This window comes from Phascolarctos cinereus, unplaced genomic scaffold (genome assembly GCF_003287225.1).
Source record: "Phascolarctos cinereus isolate Bilbo 61053 unplaced genomic scaffold, phaCin_HiC Scaffold_197;HRSCAF=775, whole genome shotgun sequence".
NCBI lineage: Eukaryota > Metazoa > Chordata > Mammalia > Diprotodontia > Phascolarctidae > Phascolarctos > Phascolarctos cinereus.
Genome location: NW_027555510.1, coordinates 1 through 9,224, shown reverse-complemented (window position 1 = coordinate 9,224; position 9,224 = coordinate 1). Strand labels below are relative to the sequence as shown.

Below are 9,224 nucleotides of genomic sequence, written 5' to 3'. Positions count from 1 at the left end.
ATGCTCCAGGGCCCTTTCCATTCTGACTTTGCCGGTGGCTGCCCAGGATCTAGGCCAAATGCTCCACCTCCATGGGCATCCTCTGGCCACCTCTCCAGCTCTGGATCTCCAAGACAGGGCTTGGGCTTGGCTCCATCTACTGCCCAGTGCACTCCCCCTACCCCCAGGCCTCCCTCAGCAGAACAGAAGGTGCCCTTTGAACAGCTGGTTTCCACCACAATCCTGCCTCTTTGCCCCCACTGCTCCAGCAGGTGGCTTCAACAGCAACCTCCCTGTGAGGAGTAGATAGGAAGCAAACACAGATTCAAGAGAAAATTGTTTTTTTTCCCCTAGGCATGAATGAGAATCTATCCATTACAAAATACAACTAGAGAATTCAACAGTAATCTTTGTGATGGGAAAGAGCGAAGTCCCTCTATGGAGGTTCCTATGTAGAGCTCCTGAACTGCCAGCTTCCTGGGGAGGGGACAAAAGCAGAGGGAGCAGACTGGACTGAGGGGCAGCTGGGGTCAGCCCCGCACCTACTGCTGCTGGTCCCTGAAACCTACAGAAGAGTGGGCCCCTCTGCTGGCCTCAGGACCCAGTGGCCAGCCCTGTGGTGTGAACCGCTGCCTTCCCTCCTGATGGTAAGAGGGAGAAAGGACTGTGATGCCATTGTGGGCATCAGTGCTTGACGGGTGCCCTGCCCCGGGAAGCTGGGGCTGCAGTGAATTTAACTCTGGGCCTACAGGGAGGCAGCCAGAAATGAAGCCCTTAGCTGTTCTATCTGAGAAAAAAGAACCTTGAACTACATCTCTGTACAAATAGAAACACTTCTATCTCTATACATAATAATCTGAGGTTCAGTGGGCCAAAACATTTGCCTTCCCTCTCCCACACCAGCCTTAACTGCAAAAAGCTCCCCCAACCCAAACCCTATCCCCATAAACTTAATACCTGCTCATATGCTAACCAAGCTCAAAGGAACTAGACACAGAGATCAGAGTAAGAGCCTCATGAGCCTCCAATGCCCTGTTTCCCTGTAGAGGCACTTGGGCCATGTGAGGTGCAGCTCAGGGATAAAGGGCAGCTTTGACTCAATGCCTACCCTACAAGAGGCCAGGCGAGGACCCTTCTCCTCAGGCTCCTGGCCAGTCTCCTCCCCACCATAGCCATAAGCACTGGAGCTGATGTTCCCAAAGGAGAGACCACAGTGACTGAGCTTCAGGTCAGGAGGTGGAAGAAGGCATGGCTAAAGTGGAAATGTAGAGTCTCTGGGCTGCCGAGGAAGGCAGGAGAAACCTGGTAGCAGTATAGAAGGGAAGGCGCTCTCCCCTTGGCCCCTGGCTGCACTCTGAGCCCCCTTCTTTGTCAGCTTTATCTAACCCACGACTAATGTTCTATCTAACAATACTGCCTCTCCACACACTAGAAACCCTCTCCTGCAGTGGAAATGAAACCCCAGTGGGTACAAGGGGCCAACTAGCTATGGCTACAACCCACGGTGACTAGCTGTTTCTAAATGCCACTGCAGATGATGTTGGGTTAAAACTTCCCCCAAATCCAGGTTGTTGGCCTTGTGAGAAGCAAAGGCCCAGACGGTTGTCTTCTCCATCTCTAAGTGGGCCTGGTAGGGCAAGAGGGCTCCACGGAGGTTTTGTCTCTGTCCCGGAAGGCACAGTGGGCAGAAGAGATTAAGCGGGGGCAGGGAGGAGGAGGTGAGAGAGCTGCTTTGTGGCGGCTGAGGGAGGAAGGGGTGAAGGCAGCAGGCTGGGGCGGGGCTAAGTGGCAGGCTTCCCATGGACCCTGAAGCGGTAAATGCACGTATAGTCAGGGTGACCCCAGTTGCTGAGGATTCGCAGCTCTACCAGCTGGTATAGGGCTGTGTCGTTGCCCTGTGGGAAGAAGAGAGTGGGGTCAGGAAGGCCTGACGTCCCTTGGTGCAAGCCCTGCCCCCACAGCCTTTGTGCCCCAGTCTTCCTTCAAAGAGCAGTGGCTCAGTTAAGTCACAAGGTTTTCCCTCAGCTTCCTATCAGATCCAAGGGGTCCTGGCTTCCACTGCAGCCACTGAAAAACCACAGCAGCCCTGTGGCCAGTGATCCTGCCTTCCAGATCACCAGGCTTCCTGGGACACTGGCGGACTGCTGTGGGAGCCTCCCTGCATACCTCCAAGTGGAAGGTCTGAATGGCCTCCCCAGCATTATCGTAGGTGAACTGCCCGAGGGCCACCCCGTCTGCCTGAGAATCTTCATTTAGCCCCTGTACAGAAGGAAAAGCAAAGGGAGGGGATGGATGGTCAGATGAATGGATGCGAAGCCTGTGCACAAATAGCATGCTGTTAGCACATGAATCCCAATCAATGTAGGGAAGGAAAGGAGGGGGGAGGCTGTGGGGGAGGAGGAAGAGGTGGAGGAGGACAGGCTGGAGGATGCAGTAGCAGCAGGATAAGTTGGGGAGGGGATAGGAGAACCAACAAAAGCCACCATGAGGTTGCCTTCCCTGATCCCCTCATCTGCTAGCATCTCTCTCACTAACTCAATAGACAGAGCCTTTGCCCTCCAAGCCCTTGGCCTCCCTCTCAGCTTCTTCCCCTAAGCCTCTGAATGGCTTGGCACAAACCACTGAGTGTGAGCCTCAATTTCTTCATCTGTATCTGGATTGGGATCCTAAAGTGTTCCCCTTCCCTCCATTTGTCACCTTCTGCTCTGGCTCCCTCTTTTCTCTCAAATCCTCCTCAGGTGGATGTTCCAATTCTGCCCTGAGTGGTGACTATGTAGGGCATGGTGGTCACCGTCCCAGACCAGCTCCACCATGGCACATGTGGCCAGGGAGGCAACTTGCTGTCGAAAAGGTCCTTGTGGTAGCAGTATCATCTTGGCTCTTCTGGCTGCTGTCATTGTCCTTTCCTGGTTCCTCTTGAAGAAGAGGGGGAGGAGCAGAAGGGCTGGGCCTGGAGTCAGGAGACCAGCCTCAATGTCACACGTGTCAAATGGGCACACCGTCGCATTCCTCAGCTGGCAATGCTGCTGTGAAGAAACCACTTTCTGCCACTCTAGAAAGGAGAGCTGGGAGGCTCAGGTACTCACCAAGATGACAAAGTCCTTTGGGGCACTGGGGATGTCAGCGGTTGGGGACAGAGCTTTTAGCACGTGCTCCAAGGTGATGGCAGTGAGCTGGATGCGGGCAGACAAGCGCACCACGACGAAGCCCTGGTGGCCCCTGAATGCCCAGCAGTTGCCAGGGTAGACGTCTGGCTGTGGGCACAAGACAAGGCAGGTGAAAGGAGGCAGCAGATGGAACAGGTCCTGGTGGTGGGGCCACTCTGCCTTGTGAGCCCAGCCTGACAGAGGACGGTGAGACATGGGACGTAGAGAGGCAAGCTGGGGGACCTTTGTTCAGCGCTACCTGGAGGATGAGTCTTGGGGACTGGAAATAACGCCACAAGGGGATGCCAAAAAGAGTGAAATGGCCAGACCACTCCGTCCTCATGCCATAAGTCTGTGACGAGCGGCTGCTGACGATGCTGGCCCCTGAAAGAGCAACAGGGAAAGGAGTAGGGGGAAACCTGAGGGCTGGGAGGACCCAGAGATGGCCTGAGGGAGCCCTCAAGGTGAGGGGCGCTGCCTGGCCATCAGCCCCCTTAACTGCCCCGGCCCATAAGGGGCATCTTCATTTGTCAATTCCTCCTGTCTCTTCAAGTCCATCTTGATTTTCCAATCCCTTTTGTCCCAAGCCCTCTGGCTTTCTGCAGGCCACCTACCTGAAGATTCTAGGGCATAATCCACCAGCCCGATGCGATCTGCACTGTACTTTTTCAGTGCCTGCTCTACGATCTGGTGTACTTCCTAAAAGACAGGCAAGCACCATTCAGGGGATGGGCCACCTGCAGGGCTGTCCCAGTCCATGCAGGGCTAGGCAAGTGAGCTACCTGGTCTGCCAGGGTTTCCCCCTCCCTCATGGCAGGCTCCTCTCAGGGCAAACCAGTGACCCCAGCCAGGAAGATAGCAAGTGGGGAAGACCTCACCTCCTTTGTCACCCCTCTGGTCACTCCTTCCTTCACAAGGCTCAGCCTCAAGATGGCAGCAGCTTTGCTCACACTCTTATCCTGCTCCTCCGTCACATACCTCAGGATTCGGTGCTCTAGGTCACAAAGCTGGGCCTGCACCTCCCCTAGCTTCAAATGAAAGACCTGCTGAATCCAGCCAGGGACATTAGACTCCACCTAGAAGCCACCAGACGAAAGAGCTCAGCAAAGCCCTGAGCACCAGCAGAAATGAGGAAGCAAGAGGGCCTGGACAGGGGGCCTGGGGTGTCTAGAGTCACTCTGAGTTCTGGGGTCAGCACATGCCAGCTTGGTGTAAGGGAAGGGTTGGTGAACCAAGCAACTGGCATTTCTCCACTGCTTAATAATCTCATTGAACCCTCTAGGGGCTGTTATTCTCCCAGGTAACAGATGAGGAGTGCCCTGTCCATATCACAAAGTCCACCCAGTAGGCCTACATGTATGGGAAGCGCCCAGTCGACAGCTTCGAGGGTGGTACCTCCCTTGGCTGACATAGCCCAATTTAGATGGAGAGATGCAGGTGGCCTAAGTCGGGGATGGGAGGACTCACCTCATTGCGCAGGGCCACCATCTTCTCTGGCCCAAGGTGTAATTCTTTCTCCACCTCAGCCTGGCTCTGGCTCAAGGCCACTAGCTCCTGCCTCAGGCCAACCAGCTGGGCCTCTAGGGAACCCATCTGCTTTGGCCTTTTTTCCACAAAGCCTTCTTGGGAAGAACTAGCCAATGACAAAAAGAAAGGGCAAGGTCAAGCTGGAGAATAGGCACTGGAGGATGGAGTCAAACAGAGGCCAGGAAATGGAACTGAAGGGGTTCTCCTGAACACAACCATGACTCAGTGCAAAGGACAGAGTCAGAGGCCTGGCTGAAAGTCTTTGCTGACATCCACTCCCTGCGAGACCCTGGGCACACCATTTCCCTCCCAGGCCTCAGTACCTTCAACTGTTCTCTGAGGTCTGCTTCAGCTTGGATCCATCCTATGCACATGCTCACCCAAGGCTTCTGGCTCCACTGACCACCGTCTCCCAGGGAATGTCACTTGTGCTCGCTCTGCTCTAGCTTTCGACCCCTCCTTCCCTCCTTTTCTCTTTGCCAGTCATTTGGGGGCCTTACCTGTGCCACTCAGATGTCTTGTGCACCACCCCGCTTTCCAGCTCCTGTAAGGAAAAAGAGGACACAATGAGACCGAGGAAAACACCAACCTTTACCCGGAGAATCCTAGAGAGTCAACGAAAAGAAATCGGTGAAAACAACGCCTTCAACCAAATTGCAGGATCGAAAAGAAACCCACGAAAACCATCAGCATTTCCATACATCAACTAAGAAAATCCAGCAGAAAGAGATAAGATAGAGATATTCCATTGAAAACAGCAGTGGTCCGCATACAATACCTGGAGTATACCTAGCAAGACACACAGCGGAACTCCAGGAACACCATTACAAAACATCCTTCCCACAGAGAGACAAATCTCAACAATTGGAGATAGATTCATTGCTCATGGGTATGTCAAGCCAACAGAACCAAAGGGACCAAAGTACCTAAATTCACTTACTTATTCAGTGTCATACCAATCCCACCACCAGGAAAGTATTTGGGCAGCAAAGAACCAGAAACAAAGGCGAGAAGCATCCGCAGGGGAATGGCGAAACCAACTGTGGCTTATGGACACAATGAAGTATTCGAATGTTGTAAGGAAGCACAAGTGTGTTGTATACAGATACACATGACAAGACTTATATGAAGTGGGGCAAAGTGAGAGAATGAAGGAACAGTACCAGATAAACAAGCACCACAGACAACCATGTAAATGGAGCGATTAAGCAACATCCCAGACTAAATGTTGTGAAAAGATCATGTCCGAGCGTGGCCCCAAAGATGAGCAGGAGGACATTCTTCTCTTCCCCTAATGCTGGGCTGGGAGTCTACTGACATGGAATCTGCACAGAAGGCAGATCTCTGATGCTGAGTTGGTTGGTTTTCCTGAAACTCGTTTCTTTCCCTCTTGTTTTATTCTTCTGCTTAAGGGATGGCTATGTGGGAAGGGGAGATGGAAAGGCTATACTGAGAAAGGTGGGGGATATGAAAGCAGGACGAGAAACTCTAAAGTCACTGATAAATATGTGTGTGTGTGTGTGTGTGTGTGTGTGTGTGTGTGTATTATTGTATAGATAAAGTTTGGTATGAATTTGGGTTATTTCTGTTATTGTTTGAACTTTTGATCTTCCTGCAAGCTCATCATGGCTCCAAAACTCAAATGGATAAGCTGTTGGTGGGTAGCCAACATGATCTGCACATGGCCTTCATGTCTTCCCCCTTGGTGAAGTGTTCTAGTCTCCCCGGGCTCCCAGGGTCACCGCACCGTGTGACAAGGTGCTAGGGGAGGCCTCTTGTGGGAGGCAACTGATTTCAATTGAAGCGGGGGAAATGATGAGGCTGAGTTTTGGAGAGGCAGACATTGAATTGGCCAAGGTCTGAAAGTCAGCAAATGGCAAAGCTTGAACTTTGATCCTGTCTCCCACACTGGGTTGAGAGGAATGAAGTAGATTGTGAACGGTTTGTCTGGCCATCTTGTGCAAAGCATTCCTGACACTGAGCTGGACACTGACCTGGAAATATGAGGGGGACTGTCCTGATTCCCAACGGTCCTCTGTCCTGCTGCTGCCCTTGGCTGCCCACCAGGAGAGCACAGCAGGGGGTAAGGTCTGTAGTCCATAGGGGTAGAAATACCAAGCACCTAGCACATGGGACAAAAGGTTAATTGAGGTAGAGGCTGAGGTGCCAGAAGGGCAAGAAGTCCAGGGTGAGGACTTCCACCCAGACAGAGTATGGCAGTGTCACCTCTATGTGAGCTAGGACCCCAGCCCCAGGAAGGCAGATGCACTAGGGGTCACCTGATCTGGAAGGTATGGCTAGAGCCAGCTGCACCCCAAAGCCTTCAGGAAAAGGTTCCCTCTCTCATGATCCTCTCAGAACTCAAGAAATCCTTTTGGATGAAGGCAAACATGAGGGAAAAGATTCATCTGGGGAGAGGACATGGAGACTGAACCTCCAAGTGCTGCCTTGTGGTCCCAAGCCTGCTCAACACATGGCCCTGTCCATTTTGAATGAGGACCAGAAAGCTCTACAGAGAGGCTGACTGCAGACAGCCCCTGGTGACCATCTGATTTGTGGTGTCATCATTCCCTAGCTGGACTTGATGTCACAGTGATCAAGTGATCACTGTGTGATGTCGTGGCTCCTGTCCAAGAGTGCAGCCCTTCTGGGATCATGCAGGGAGAAACGCCCTGTCTGTTGTCACCAACTTCAAAGGGCAAAGCCCTCCAGACCTGGCATTGGCTGTGTGTCTAGCTCAGAGAACAGATTCCTTCCTGACTCAGCTCCTGCAGCAATCTCCCAGCCTCAGGTGCCAGGTCAGTGACCACTGAGGGTGTAGAGAAATCACCTCCCTGCCCCTGACATGCTCAAGGTGGGCGGGATGGCCACCTGATCTTGCAGCATGAGGCTGTGAGGCCCGCACACACAAGGTGTATGATAAAGGTTTGTTGGATTGGATGGAGAGGAGAAGGGGAGACAGGACAGAACTCTGACATGTGCGGCACAAGAGCTTGCCCATATGTGGCCTGGGTCCCTTTTCCAGGGCTTTTGACCCTTTGGCTCCCTAAAGGCTGCCCTTCAAAGCTCTGTCTTCCAAACTTTGGCGGCTGTGTCCCCACGGCCTGATCCTTCCCGCCCATCTGGTGGGTCCACCCTGGGCACTCCCCAAGACTCACCATAAGCCAGCGAAGCCATAAGCAACAGCAAGCCCAAGACAAAGACGAGCCCCTTCTTGCGAGTGCAAAACTTCCTGGATTTCGTCAGGGTGAAGGAGGACATGTTAGTGCCTGCCCTTCCCCACCCCAGGTTCCTGGGAGACCCTCCCTGATTGGCAAATGAAAGAACCCAAAGGGTGGGCCCACTTTTGCCCCTCCCACCTCCTCCATCTGCCACTGGGTACCCAACAAGAGGAGAGCAGGGCTGGCATGGAAAGCCCTTGGGGTAAAGTGGAAGGAGAAAACGTGGCTTTTTGGAAGGCACTCATGTTGTTACGCAAGGTGACGTGTTGCCCTTTGACAGGTGCAGTGGAAGGTATGTCCCTATCAGGCCTCCATCAGAACTAGGTTCATATGCTGATCATGAATTAGGCAGTCTTCTTTGTCTAAGTCCTTACAGTGCTTGTCAGTTTGGGCTTGGAAGAGCTGCAGGAGGAAGCCCTGCTGAGGCAGGCTGGTCTCCATTGGCCCAGCCTGTGACCCCAAGAATCCAGGGCAGGGCTGGGCCACCTGTGGGCCTCGAGGACACATGTGTTCCACTAGGTCCTCTGGTGTGGCCAGAGTTCACAGAATCAATTGATCTGGTCAAACTGGGATTCAGTCCAAGAGTCACCCCCAAGCACCTAGAAGGCCACATGTGGCCTGGAGGCCTCAGGTTCCCCACCTTTGCTGTAGAGGCTCCTGGACTCAGCCCTGGATGCGCCTGGAAAGCTGGCCATGCTCCTCCACAGAGAAACTGCAAGCATGGCCTGGAGACCTGGAAGACTGGGCAGAAATTCTGGATTGGAACCCCAAAGGAGGGAGTGTCCTGGAAACTCAGGAGCCTCAGACTAGCAGAGGTGAACTCACCAGATTCACTTGTGATCAGAGGCAGGAACTAGTGAGGGGAGAGCTCCTAAGAGATACTCAGGAAGAGAGTCCCACTTAGAGTTGGAGCCAACCCACTTCCCTGAAGAGCCAAGACGAATGGGGGCTGGCATGTGCTCTGCAGGAGGGCAGGGCACACCCAAACCACTTCTCCCATCATCTTCTTCAGTGGAGACACTCAATGAAGCCCTACTTGGTAGCTGACTCTCAGGAGCAGGTTCCAGCTGTTTCCAGCACAGCCCTGGCCCTGACCTGAGTCTCTCATAAGATTCAGTGCATGAAAGTCTGCAAAAGCTGAAAAGAAACAGAGCAAAGCCCAAGGGGAAATTGACTTTGAGGACTGTGGATGCTAGATTGTGTCAGGCCCCAGGGAGGCCTCACTGACCTGATTGAGAGAAAGAAGTCCTGGAGGGAGGCAGCAGTGGTCACGCAGTGCCAGGTGTTTTCAGGCACCACTGGAATGCTGCAAAGAGCCAACTTGTCAAGATCCGAGCAGAGGGATTCCAAG

At 53.2% G+C, this 9,224-nt stretch overlaps 1 protein-coding gene across 1 annotated transcript; it reads right to left on the bottom strand.

Annotated features, from left to right (window-relative positions):
• Positions 1-906: 906 nt before the first annotated feature.
• LOC110204270 (SUN domain-containing protein 2-like) lies at positions 907-8,540 on the bottom strand. The gene is made up of 10 exons (XM_020980522.2): positions 7,811-8,540; positions 6,647-6,774; positions 5,153-5,196; positions 4,593-4,758; positions 4,004-4,201; positions 3,740-3,824; positions 3,385-3,509; positions 3,066-3,233; positions 2,146-2,238; positions 907-1,874 (listed from the first exon to the last, which is right to left on the bottom strand). Exons 1-10 carry the CDS (start codon positions 7,911-7,913, stop codon positions 1,761-1,763), a joined length of 1,224 nt encoding a protein of 407 aa, XP_020836181.2. The 5' UTR covers positions 7,914-8,540; the 3' UTR covers positions 907-1,760.
• Between the last annotated feature and the right edge of the window lie 684 nt (positions 8,541-9,224).

Bases quoted from the DNA above. Each gene is read 5' to 3' on its own strand.
- LOC110204270 (XM_020980522.2), bottom strand. From the start codon at position 7,913: ATGTCCTCCTTCACCCTGACGAAATCCAGGAAGTTTTGCACTCGCAAG. The intron at 3,825-4,003 runs GTGAGGTCTTCC...CCTGTCTTTTAG, and splicing joins CCAGAGGGGTGACAAAGGAG to GAAGTACACCAGATCGTAGA. The intron at 1,875-2,145 runs GTATGCAGGGAG...TTCTTCCCACAG, and splicing joins TTCAGACCTTCCACTTGGAG to GGCAACGACACAGCCCTATA.